Raw genomic sequence first — 14,075 nt, forward strand, 5'->3', positions numbered from 1 at the left:
TTTTCTCTAAAGGGTCAGACAGCAAGTATTTAAGTATTATTAGTAGTATGACCTTTTAATTTATTTATTTATATAGCCATTCAGTGTTCCCAATATAACATAACATCATCCATGAACAATGAGAAAATGAATAGACCATTGAGTGGTGTTTCTGAAGCAAGAAGAAAGGCCAATTTGGACTGAAGGTCATGATCCCATAGTGTACTGACCACAGTCTCAGAACATTACTAATAAATACTTATCTTTTCCATTAACTTACTTGCTTAGGAAACTTTGGGAAATGGCTACCTCTTCAGTGTGTGCCAGTCAGTTTGGAGGAAGTAGGTAAGACCAAGGTCAGATAGTCCCTGCTCAGTCGTTTTCCTTTGAAGGTTTTCTTACCCTGTCTTCTAGCCTCAATATTCTTTCTCTGAAGCTCTATCTCAGAGTGAGCTAATAGCTCCTGGCTCAAATAAAAAACAAGATGTATCAAATAGATTTGTGTTAGTATGAACGTGTATTAAATAGTCTACACTGGGTAACTTCAGCATAGAAGTATATATTTCATGTACTTCTGGTGTCAGTCTTTAAACATTTGTGTTTCCCACAAAATGACTTGTCTGTTGATACTCACTCAACTGAGAAATCTGTCACTGTAGGCTTCTTATTCAAACTCAACTGCCACAGCCTAACCTATGCCAAGTCCCAAAGAGTGAACTACATTAAAGACTTCCAAAACCACAGTGTTCCCCATCCCAGTCACTGCTGCCTTTACCATAAGACCCTTCAATGTTTGTTTCAAATTGTGCAGCTCCCTTCCTCTGCTTTGACACAGACCAATTCATTCTTTAAATGCTAAAACAAGTTTACTAAATTAATATCATAAATAAGAAGCACTCTTCCTTGTCAATATAGTTCCTTAAAATATTTTGAATAATGAAAAAAAATCTTTTGTGTGACAATATGATTCCTTTATGTATTGGTATCTACAATTTTCATTATTTCACGTCTGTTCTCAACACAAGTTTCACATACTTTGCATTGTAGTCTTAGAAAGCCATGCATAGTTTTGTCATTTTCTTTCTCTTTGTATGTACATATATGTGTAAATATGTGCATTGTGTGTTGAGTGTGTGTACATGTGTGTGCTTGTATGTATGTGTGTGTGATAAGTGTGTGTGTGTATGTGTGTGTGTGTGTGATAAGTGTGTGTGTATGTGCTACTTCTGGTCCCCAATATTCCACTGAGGTGTGAGTCACTTACCAGGAGAGCTTTTCTGGTACCCTCGCTAAGGTACAGGCTACCTAGTGCCTCTACGACTTTTGGTACAGGCCTAGTGCCTAGGCCTCTACAACTTTTGTGCTCCCTCCCTGCATCTCCTTTATATACTACACTGTCCCTTCCCCATGCATCATTTCTCCTCCCACTGAAGAGCTATAATGTCATTTTTTTATTGCTATTGCAGCACTTGCCATGGTCTCTGCAATTAAGTGTACATTCAGCAATATTTGTGGGATGAATTAATGCAGCAAAATTAGCCTATTTATCTTCCTAATTACATAACAACTTGTGTTTCAATGCAATTAAAATTGTGGACAGCTGAGGTTTAGAAATATATACTTAAGAAACATTTAGATGGAGATCATATGCATCAGTATTCTTGACCTTTAGAAGGCTCATGGGAAAGAACATTAGCGTGAAAGCAGTCTTGCCTGTGTATAAAGGGAAACAAAACACAATACAAAGCAACAAAACAGAATCTTGACTGATGGACATGTGTGTTTCTATTAGTGCCCCTATAATAGCTTGTGCCTCCTTAATGGCTGTCATGGAGTGTAGTGGAAAGGACACTGAATGTGAAACTGAGATGCAGTAGCCCCAAGGGCAGGCATTTCATGAGAAACCAAGCCTGACATTAAATCCTCATCGTTCATTCTTGCAAAGCAACTGAATCTTGTGTGGGCACTAATCTGAATTCTGTTACTGAGTCCTGTCACAATAATAAATGATAGAACAGTATTGTGCCTCTCACATTTTTAAAAAATAAAATGATGAAAGAATAAAGCATTCCATGCCCTCTACATATTTTTAGATATCTATTTTAAAACACAGCAACATACAAGAGACACAGTGTTGGACTTTCTATAAGAAAATGATCTCCGAAGTGATCATTTCGTCACTTGTGATTGCTATTACCAAACATGGCAGAGCAATAAAAAAGACCAATAAACCAAAGGCTACTGTACTATGAAGAAAGTGAATTATAATAAACTTTATTGAATGAAACTTACACTTACTTTCCTACATGCTTCACTTATATAAATAAGTATTAAAAAGTAGAGCATGGGTTGACTTTTGGAAAATGTAGATGGATCTGAGGGCCAAACGATTGACGTTTTCCTAAAGTATGATATTCTAAGCTTTAATAGGCTGGAAGAATGGGAAAATGATTAATTCCGTTTTAGAGAAAAAACCCCCGAAGGCTCCTATAGGGAGTAATCCATGACCGACAGAGCATATAGATTATATCTGCAATAGCTCCATGATTTTAACTTTTATGTTTAAATTGACTTTTCTTGCTATTTGGGGATTAATTAAAATCCTTAAGAAAGAAAATCAAAGTTCACTACAAATACCAAGTAGATTCTTAGATCCTAGAAAATGTTCTGTATAACTTTACTTAATTCTCATGATTTAATTCCAACATATGGTACTTGGGGATAATATCTAATGCCACCAATTCCTTGGACTATATAAAGAATCAAAACATGGAACTGCCTTAATTGCTTCAACATTAGAAGGACATTTTGTTATTAGATTCTGTATCCTCGGGGTCTAGCAAATGGCAGATGTTTAATAAATGTTAGTTGAATGAAAGGTGACTTAAAGTTGCAACTTTCAAAATCTATTATTAAGAAAAATGCTATGTGTTTGATTTTGTGATCTTCTGTGAAAAACAAATGGCCTGAAGTATTATATCAACTGTGCCATACCATTTTAATGATAACTTTTCATTATCATTAACAGATTGATTAGTGTCTCTTTGTACTGTACTATACTGGATAGTTTTAGGTCAGCTTGACATAAACTAGAGTCCTTAGAGAGGAGGGGAGCCTCAATTGAGAAAATGCATCCATAAGATTGGGCTGTAAGCAGTCCTATAGGGCCTTTTCTATATTGATGATTGATGTGGGACAGTCCAGCCCATTGTGGGTACGACCATACCTGGACTGGTAGTCCTGGGTTCTAAAAGAAAGCAGACAGAGCAAGCCTTGGTGATAAGCAAACCAGTAAGCAGTACCCCTCTATAACTTCTGTATCAGCTCCTGCCTTCACATTCCTGCCCTGATTGAGTTCCTGCCCTCACTGCTTTGGATGGTAAACTGTTACATGGGAGTGTGAATGAAATAAACCTTTCCATCCTCAAGTTGCTTAGACAGTGGGATAAGGTTAAAGGCAAGTTGGGTTGTATTAATACTCTTGTCATGCTTGTATGTTTTAGCCAAAACAACGAACATCTATTGTGTCTTCTCTGGATTTCCATCGAATGAATCATAACCAAGAGTACTTTGAAATCAGCACATCTACAGGGTGTACCAGCTTTACATCCAGCCCTCCAGTTAGCCCACCCACCTCTTCTGTGGAAACCACAGAAGTCAAGAACGAGGGAGCTGAACACACAGGTAAAACCATCCACTTTATACAGGTATACTTTTAGGCTTTAATAAAGCCTTTATGAGCTGTGGTGATTAAGAGAAATCTTCATACAAATTTTATTTCTAGTTCATATTATATGAGCAGTAGTTTAGGGTACTCATATTTTTATCATGGCATGGGTATAATATTGGTTTTAGTACATTAGTAGTCTTTCCAACGTTAACATCAATATAACAATTTAATACTATTATGGGCATAAAATAGCCAGAGATCTGGAAATGCGTTTTTCTTTTACTGCCACTCACTGCTCTCCCACAGTTTTACCAGCTAATCAGCACATGGGCCTTTGTTTATAGCTGCTGTGAGACTAAAGTACCCTAGTTAAAGATATCTGGTAAGACTGAGTTGGATGCTACCGCTAAGGTACATATCACCTGCCTAAACCCAGACAAACTTGGAAATGGGGAAGTAGTACCACCCACTAGGGAAAGCTTCCTGGTTCTTCCCCATCAGATTCACCATGTTAATGTGTTAATGTCCCTTGAAGAAGAATGAGCTCATAGCTGAGGGACATCCCAATGAGGACGAGGACCTGAATGGTTCTAGCCCTTCTGTCTAATTCACACTAAACACACTATAGAAGTCACACTCTGACCTTTCATGGCAGCCAGAATGGTATTTATAAAATGTAAATCAAAGCATTCCATTGCTATGTTTAAAGTGTGCCAGAGCATTCAGATCTGTGTCATGGTCGATGAAGCTAACAGTCATCTAGTTCCCAACTCACTCTTGAATTTAACCTTTAGCAGATCCACCCAGGTGTTCTTTCCTGGGCATCTGGCTCAGGGAATTTGGCACTATAGTTCCTTCCACCTGCAGTCTCTGTCTTTTAATGTTTATGTGATTGGGCATCATTTAGGTTTTGCCTTGGACACAATGTCTTCATGTAATCTTCAGATTGTATCCAATCTCAATATGATAATAATCATGGTAAGAAAGAACCAAAAGTAAATAAAACCCTTCCGATAATAGTAAAAGGTGAATACTTAGTGTTCTGTCAGACAGTGTTTTAGAGTTTTTAGTTACATCAACTTATCTTGACCTTTGGATGAGTGCATGAAGGAAATTCAGACACAAAGAAGACAAATGACAGCTGCCCATTCAAACAATGCTAGCGCTCAAACCTGGTGACAACACCCATGTCCCCAAGCACTTTTTGAGTTGCTACATTCATTTTGGTAACATGTGAGGGAGAACAGGGCCTTGTTGTATAGTCCAGGCTAGCCTCACACTCATGGTCCTACCTCAGCTCCCTCCATGCTGTGATTACAGGTACGTAGTACCACCCCAGCTCTAGTCACTTCTATCAAATCTCTTTTGTTTTTCCTCAGTGGTCTTATCAATATGTAAAGTGATGTCAAGAACCTGTTTGCTTAGCTACTATCTTCTCTCCCCTTTCTAGAACTCACACTGAAGTACAAGGGTCTAGTACCTTGTAGGCCCTAAAGTCAGGCTGCCCAAATTGATTACTAATTATGGGGCGGGCGTGGGGTTGTGGTGCTACAGCTTTTCTTCCCTACAGAATTAAGTGAACAAGGAACTAATTAGATTTCCTTAGCCTGTATCATGACACTGCTTATAAAGCAGTGATTGGCATAATATTCTATCAGGTGCTAAATTAGTACTCAATAAATACTAGTAACTGTTAATAGTAGTAGCAGGGATTGTGGTTTTCTCCTTCATCTCTGCTGTCTACTCAAGCCCCACACCCATTCAGTGAGTATATACTGTTTTTCATATGACACATGCAATTTTATATGATGGAAAAGTGGGATGTGCCTTCTATAGAGAAATGGCATGTGGACCCTGGAAAGAATTCTCAGTGTGTAATAATTACTCAACCATCACTTACTTGAATGTTCAGTTCTAGGTTTTAAAACCCCCAAAATGAGGGGTTGGCAAGGATTTTTTAGGAAAAGCTTTACCAGCTTTATTTCATTTGGAGCACAAAAATGTTTTTAAGGATTTGACTTTGGCCAATTATCTTTTGGGATAGAGAGAGATTTTGCTTTGGTGTCTTTCTTTTATTTATTTATTTTTGTTTTGTTTCCATTAAAAGACAGAGTAGTATGTGTAGCATCTAAGCCCTGACTACCAAACAGAGAGGTAGTCACATTTATTCCATCATCCAAAATGTCCAGAGCAATTGTGAGTATCAGGATGCCTTCCCGTCTTCCAAGCCAGAACCTAACCTTTAGCTGCTGAAATGGGTTCCAGTGGTATTGCTGGTACTTTCTAATGCAGTGTTCACCTCCACAATTCATCACAATCTTTGCAGTACATTGGAGTTCTGTAAATAAAGTGCAAGATGATGTTGATTTACCTTTAAAAGTAAAATGTTAAAAATTTTAAGATAGATTGGGATTTTTTTGTTGTTTGTTTTTTTGTTTTTTGTTTTTGTTTTTTTGTATTTTTGTTTTTGGTCTACTTGAAAAAGTCATGGTTTACATTGTTTTACAGATACAGTTAATTTGTTACACTTTGGACTTAAGACCCATCCTTTGCAGACACCCTATGTGGCATATCTTGACAGAGAATGCATTTGTTTTGGTTCCATCCTGGATTTCCTCAGTATAAATCATCGACTCACTTTTTTTCATTCTTCAATTTGCTTTTCTGAAAAGGGATAATAAGATTTCATCCTTGGGTGTCTGTGTTAATTATATGGGTTTACTTAGGTAAATGCATTTTGTAAACTATAGAAACCAGTATTATTTACTATTTTCAGTTTCTAATCTTTCCTTTTAATATGATCACTTGAAATCTACAAAGACTTACTACAAAAGAGATTTCTGCGGCCTTTTCTTGACTTTGAAGAATAATTTAATTAGCATTATATGAACAGTTCATTTTGTAAATGATTGTATAATACATTCATCTTGATAAGATGATATTTAATAGAACAAGAGCTAATATAACTTTAAAAGCTGATTGCAAAACTCTAGGTGAACCAACAGATTCCTTTTGAGAGGCAACCATTTAAAAGCATCCTGAACCATGATTAAAGCTTCCATTTAGAAATCATCAAAACAAGGCTGAAAAGAAGAAAAGATTTGAGGGAATCTTACGGATAAAAATATATCATTTCACTAGAAGGATTAGTGTTGATATGCAGGAAGTGGACTTGAGGTGAGGATGGATGTGGGGAGAAGAGAAACAACCAAGAGACAAGTAACAGTCAAAACTCAATGGGGATATTGAGCTGAAGCTTCCCGGAGCAACAGAGACTCCTACAGTCAAGATTAAAGAAGAAAGATGGAATGAAATGGGGGGGGGAGTTCAGTGGGACTGAACATGAACCCAGGAATGACTCAATTTTGAGACCATGGGAGTAAGCACTGGGGTTAGCCTGTGTTCCTCCAAATATTGTCTATAATTAGGTCATTATGATTTTTTTCCTGGAGGAGACACTTGGCATGAAGGATCATATATATATATATATAATATATATATATATATATATATATATTATATATATATATGATACATACTTTAGTCTCCATTCAAAATATTTGGCATAATCTTCATTTGTTCAGTAAGTCATGAGCCTGTTCCATTCTTGTTGACCCCTTGAGGGTCAACAATTCTGTTCTCTGATCTCTGAAGTACTATTGAGATGAGGCATTCTTGCATGTTTATTCTCCAAGAGTGCCCTCTGTTCTTGCCCATCATACATTCTATGTATCTCGTCCTTAGACAGAGTACTCCCCTGACCAGAGAGCCTTTCAGTCCTTGAGGTAGCTGTAGTGGCTGTCAGTGTGTACTCTTCCCCACCCCTGCCCCCCCCATTATCAGGGATTTCTTTTTAATAGTGGTAAGTGTGGAATTTATATAGTGGAGTTTTGGATCTCTTTTGAAGGTGGAGATATTTTTGGTGTTTGGATGCAGGATTTGATAAAATGAAAAGAACACAAGATAAGACTCTAGGACTTCAGACTTTTTAAGTCACTGAATGATGGAGTTGACCATAGTTGGAATGGGGAAAACTCAGTCTGGGCACTTCAATCTAAACTTGGGTAACAAAGGAGCTAAGTTGAGTAGATCATTCATTAAGACAGCGGTTTGTCACTGGGCTGAGGCAGAGTGTGAGAAATCATGTAATAGTTGTATGCTCATTAAAAGCAAAGAGTAAAAAAGATTGAAAGATCAAGAAACGGCAGCTTAGCTAGCGTTCAATGGTGGTTCCAAAATTTGAGTTTCTCAGTAAGAAGACATGAGATAGGTATGTTGTAGATTCTGGGGAGGTGGGGAGACAAGAAGAACAAATCATGACAGAGTCTTCTTTCTTCTAGAAAACTGAATCCAGAAAGCTCTTTCTATATAAAGAGCTATATAATTCACTTCATGAATTAGCACCTTCCCAGGAGCACCTGCTAGGCAAATCAGATGTCCCGGGTAACTAATTACTTCCAGTTCTGTTGGAGTTTCAAACCATCTACCTCCTGCTGGAGAAAGCTAACTAGAGAGAGGGGATTTTTTTTTTTAAAGTAAGGTAGAAAAGTGTCTCCTTCCAAATGGAAGGAAAAACAAAACCAAAAGCCATTAGGTGCTCAGTGGCATAGGATGAATTTCTGCAGAGAGGACACACTGGAGAAATAAAATCAGGATAGAGAGGGTGGCAAGAGCTCTCCCACTGGCTAGAGTCTATCAGAGAGGCAGGCAAAGGCCTTCTTTCTAATTAGTTCATGGGATGTGAAATAGAGCCCCAGAAGTCAAGACCTAGTTATTACAGCCACTGCTGGACACAGCTTGTGGAGGGACACTTTGGCCCTAAGATGACAATAAAACCAAAGACAACAGAGAAGATCTTTAATTTCCAATCTAAGATTCAGCATGAAAGTTAAGAATTTATGAGGATGATATATAATTTATGTGTTTGGGACATCCAAAAACAATCCAGTATTCTTTTAGTGCTTTAACAAAACTATACCTATATAAAGTACTGTGATCATAATTACCCCCATGATCTTCCACTTTTAGCTCTCTTATCTCTCTTCCATTCTTGTCAAACTCGCCCCCAACCCCCTAACACACTATGTTTCATTAGGGTTGCTTGCTTGAGCATGGGTGGGAGTATTTATTTGAGTAAGGACAACTTAGCAGTGGCTACATCACTGAGACATGTGTGACTCTTCCTCCTTCAGCAACTATTAACTGCTCCTTAGGGAGAGATGGGACTACGTGAGTATTCCTCACAACTGCTGTCTGTGGTGGACTATTGATGGGCCCAGTCTACTGTGACTACTACTTATATCTACTATAGCTGTGAGTTCAGTTCGGGCCCTGCAGTTCTTGAGCTCTCCTGGGGTTCCCTCAGAATCGGGGACACAACAGATGAAGAGTTGGGTAGTGCAATAAAACATTGCCTTTTGGATTTGACATAGTTCTTACACTGAACTCACAGCTATAGTAAGTATAGTGCCTTTGGTTGAAGTTACATTGACAAAACAGGTCAAAGAGAGGAGTGGTGTGTTGTGAGCAGCACCACAGAGGGAGTTAACACTGAAGGTGCTGGCCTTGTAAGCTGCCTTTCAGTCTCCTTGGCTTGTCTTAAGAATAAGGAGACATTGGCCAGTGTTGTAAGTGGAAAGATAATCCATTTATCTATCTAGCAGCTCCTTTTTTTCTCTGGATACTAGAAGCAAGATTCTCCATGGAGACTATCCCAAGAGAGCAAAGATACATCTATGGAAAGTGGAGACAGTTTGACTCTCACTTTTGTTTAAGTTCCTAACGAATGGCTAGAGTGTGTGGCTCAAAGGCAGCATAAATGGCTTACTCACTGACTATGCCTGTGACCTACAGTAGACACACACACACAGGCCTGCATTCATGCCAAGACCCTTCTGGCTGAGTCTCATACCCATTGTTGGCTGGCTCAGCTCTCAGTGGTCAGGGGAGCTTTCTAAGTCTCTGCCATATGTGCCTGTGCTTTGCCACAGTCACCTCTCTTTTTGCCAGGTTGGCTGCTAGCCACCCCACCCTGCTTTCAGTCCAGCAGCCTTCTGAGGCCCCCTTCAGGAAGTCATAAGAACTTTTGAGTTTCATAAATACCTCAGGGAATAAGAAAGGGTTCAGAAAATATATCCCCAAGGTTATATTATTCCTTCCCATGTAGAACTATCAAATTCAACAGAATGTGGCTACACCCAGAATCTATGAGAGACTAGGAAACCAGGCTTTTCTTTGAATGTGGCCTCCCAGCTACTTGCTCGTTATTCTTTTGAAGACAAAAAGCCCAGCAGGAAAATCTCAGGAGACCCATGCAGTATCATTTCTCTGTCTTCCCTACCTCATGCACACCTCTCCTTCTGAAATTTCACCAGAAACTTGGTTAGGTCCTTCTTCACCTGAAACAGGCTGCTCGTTCATTAGTCTGTGCAATATTCTTCAGACTGACATCTGCTTGCCCTAAGGTAGCAGTCTGTCTTTCAAGGCTGTTGACTTGATAAGCCACATTCTCCCTACCTAAGGACATCTCCCGACCGGTCCTGGGAATGGAATGGATTTAGGTGGAATAGAATTTGCAGATGGATATATACTAGTTTCTTCTTTGAAACTCTTTTTACATTGAACTAGCACTACTAAATAAAAAAATTACATGTGGGAAGACATATATGCTTAGATGAGTTGATATCACAGATGCTTAACAAATATATACTTTTGGTATTATTTGGTATAATAATATTACCATAGTAGTGCAAGTTCAGGTAGCAAGCACAACCCGGACTCTTAAGTCTTCAGCACACCTATGGAGCATGGGAGAGGGGGTGGCACAGGCGGGGGGTTGGGGGGGGTGAGTGAGCCTGCCTGGGCACTAGAGTCTAATATCGCTAACGTGATTCCGAGCAAGCAAGTTGACTGGCTTGTAAGCAAGATTGGGATTTCTTTTTGCTTGTCCTATGCCCCAGTTCAGTGTGTTCTAGGATGGGTGGCACCACACACTGGATGTGTGTCACCATGGAGGACAGTTCGTGGTTAAAATTCCAGTAGACATAAGGTAGTAGTGGTCAAGGGACACAATTCCACAGATGCTATGTTGTGAGAGGTCTTCCTTTGTTTCAAACTGTATTTTATTAACTCGATTTTCTCTTGCTTTTACTCGGAGCTAATGCAGGTGAAAAAATCTGATTGCTTCATTAGCTGGAATTTTCTTTGAGAATCCAATTCACCACGGCATGCATCTTCTCTCTAATTACCCTGTCTACTTTGGTGTGTGATGAATAGTTTTTCTCTCTGATTTGATTTTCTCTGCTGAGATTGTTTTTAATCCTTGAACTGTGTCCCCCCCCCCATCAGTTATATTTGTGAGACATATGTGTGTTCATTATTGCTAAATATGAAACCAAGGGAATGCTAACATGTAAGAAAAAGAAGTTGGGGGAGGCTCCTTGGATTTGCAGTCTATACTGCTGGCTGGGGAGAATGCTCTCCGTATCCCTGGTTGAAAAGGACTTCCATGCAGCTAGGTGTTCTCTGTGTACCTCTGCTGCCTCAGCTTCTATCTGGGAGAGTGTTTCCTGCTTGGTCTTTATCCTTGCCTGTGACAGAAGGTGGGTTTTGTACTTACCCTGGTGCTTGCTTTTCAAGGACTTTGCTTTTGTGTGGCATGTCATTGGAAGACCTAGGGCAGAACTTGTTCCAGACAATCTCTGGGAGGCTCTCTATGTGTCCCAGAGAGAGCAGCTCCTCTCTGCTTCCCTGGCTTGGCTTTGGAAACATTAGCTCCTCTATTCGATCCTTGGCACCTGTGGCAGGCAGAATTCTAAAAACGGGCATCTGATGCCTGCTTTCTGAACCCTAGTCCTCCTTTTGAGTATATGAAAGCTGTGATGTACTGCTGGCCAATGACAAAGGTGACGAGCCTTAACTCTATTGTGTGTTTTATACAAAGTGGGGTAGAGGTAGATGCAATCAAGTTCTCCATCATTGACTTTAACTTAATTGAAGAAAGGATCATATTAAATTTTTCTCATTCCTGTGAAGAATGCCCGATAGAAGCATTTTAAGGAAGGGACAATTCATTCTGACTCAGTCTGGGAAAGTGCAGTCCTTTGTGGTGAGGAAGGTCCTTGTGAGACAAGGGCACAAGGCTGCTTGAACAATGTTTTTCATATCAAGGATGAGAAAAAGAGAGAGAGATTGAGACAGAGACAGACAGAAAGACAGAGACAAGAGAGAACAAAGAGAGACAAAGACAGAGACAGGAAGTGAAGGAGGAGACAGGAGATGATGGAGAGAGAGGGACACAGAGACAGAGAATCACACAGAGACAGAAACAGGAAGGGAAGGTAAATGGGGCAGGGGGAGGGAGAATGGGGTAGAGAGAGGAAGAAGAAAAGGAATAGGGAGAAGGTGAAGTGGAGCTAGGCCATAGCCCCTAAGACTTGCCCACAAGTGACCCACTTCCACCAACCAACCCTACCTACGTTGTACAGCATCATAAAATAGCACCATTTTCTGGAAGCCATGTGTTAAGACAAAACCAAACCCCAGGAGATGAGCATTACAGAGACAGTCAGACTCAACCCCTAGCAGAGTTGGGTGAGTAAACCTGTACCTGTCACATGCTTTCTTAATACAAGATCTAGAAGCCAGTGACTAGAAACTAGAGCCTGTCTCCCAGTGCTGCTGCCATTGGCGAAGCAAGCCACACAATTCTAAAATTGTGAGGAAATGAATTCTGCCAGTGTCACAAGATCTTGAGAGAGGACCCTGAACCTCAGTTGACACTACAGATTTGACCATTGCCTGGATAACAGACTAGTTAGACCTTAGTCAGAAGCCATTAAAGACTTCTAGCTCATGTAAACTGTTTGGATAAATCTGCGTTGTTATGAGCTTCTAAGTTCACTGTAAGGAATACAAAAGTAGAAGATCAATACAATGCCCCATGTTCTATTCATTTGTGTAAGGAAGCTCTCATTTTGCCTGGCCCCAAGGCACAGTTCAGATCAGTGCCAGTCCCTTGGTCTCCATGAGTTTACATGATTGGAAAAGAAGGATTCTACCTCCAGTCTCCAAGCCCACCTGAGTATCACTTATGCATTTTCTATCATCCTATTTTCCCTTAAAATATGTTTTTGCATGAATAAGTAATAAATTGTGAGGCTAATGCTTTAATAATGAAATCTTGAGATATAAGACAAAGAATGGGAGACTGTATTAGGGACCATCCCGGCTGAAAATCCCTGCATTATTGATGCCTTCTCTCTAGACTTCCTGTCTCTGAGACTCAGCTCTTCATTAAAGCCAGCAGAGCTTTTGTTTTCTCAAGCACATATCGGATCATACTATTCTACTGCTTGAGAAGTTCATATGCCTCATCACTGTGTAAGCAGCACTGTGTTTGGTCCTTAGCTCTGTGGAAAAAAAATTTTTAAGTACATGTGCATTCATACTTTGTGGACAATTAAAAATGTGTGCTGTAATAGAAGAAGCTTTTCAGTTTTAACAGTCACTTTGAACCAGGGTGGCACCAGCTTTTAATCCGTGTATTCTGGAGACTGAGGCAGGAGGATGACTTTGAGTTTGAGGCCAGCCTTGATGACATTGTGTTTTCCAGGCTACCCTGTGTAACTGTACTAGACCCTGTCTCAAGCAAAACAAATCAAAATTTAAAAGAAATCACTTTGACAGTTCTCTAGAAACTGTTGACTTAGAAACTTATAAGCTGAAGCAATATTAAAAGCCAATACACATGAATATCCATATGATGTCCCAGGAGCTGTGTATTTCTAGGGAAATTTTATAAAGTGTGTAACCTGGTACTCTTGTTGAGTGGTTCATTATTAATTTGATATGGACTTCTATTACTTACTTTAATGATGTCAGATCATTGCAGAATTACTTTTAATATAATATGTTATAAGTCAGTTAGCTATTATGTCCATTAAAGTTAGTAAAATTGTTATCTTTCCATTTTTGAAGAAAAGAATCTTCATGTGAGCAAGACCAAAAATATCTATCCAAGACAACTTTTGAAAACTTAACCCTACTTTCTGTTTACTCATATTATGCTTCTTGTTTTTATCCAAATATACCATGTACTCCTAAGCATATTAAATTCTTAGTCCTCAATTCTGTCAACGTGGGATGTTCTCCCCTCCAGCCCACCTGATAGACTCCAATTCTGTCAGGTAGTGTGACTAAGGGTAAATACCTTACTCTATTTGAAGCTCCTACATTAAAACATTGTAAATTGGATAGTTTATTGTTATTTGTTTGTTTTTTTGTTGTTGTTGTTGAAACAGGGCCTCTATATAACTCTGGCTATCCTGGAACTCACTATATCAACCAGGCTAGCCTCAACCTCTGCCTCTGCCTCTGCCTCTGCCTCTGCCTCTGCCTCTGCCTCTGCCTCTGCCTCTGCCTCTGC

At 39.5% G+C, this 14,075-nt stretch overlaps 1 protein-coding gene across 13 annotated transcripts in view; it reads left to right on the forward strand.

Annotated features, from left to right (window-relative positions):
• The window catches only part of Anks1b (ankyrin repeat and sterile alpha motif domain containing 1B), a 1,082,674-nt gene that overhangs the window by 466,473 nt on the left and 602,126 nt on the right, over positions 1 to 14,075 (forward strand). For all 13 annotated transcript variants that reach the window (XM_031349133.1, XM_031349134.1, XM_031349137.1 and 10 more), the window contains one exon: positions 3,483 to 3,663. In XM_031349133.1, coding sequence (XP_031204993.1) covers positions 3,483 to 3,663 — 181 coding nt within the window. The remainder of the gene's footprint in view (positions 1 to 3,482; positions 3,664 to 14,075) is intronic.

The sequence above is a fragment of the Mastomys coucha genome, unplaced genomic scaffold (assembly GCF_008632895.1).
Source record: "Mastomys coucha isolate ucsf_1 unplaced genomic scaffold, UCSF_Mcou_1 pScaffold4, whole genome shotgun sequence".
Taxonomy (NCBI): Eukaryota; Metazoa; Chordata; class Mammalia; order Rodentia; family Muridae; genus Mastomys; species Mastomys coucha.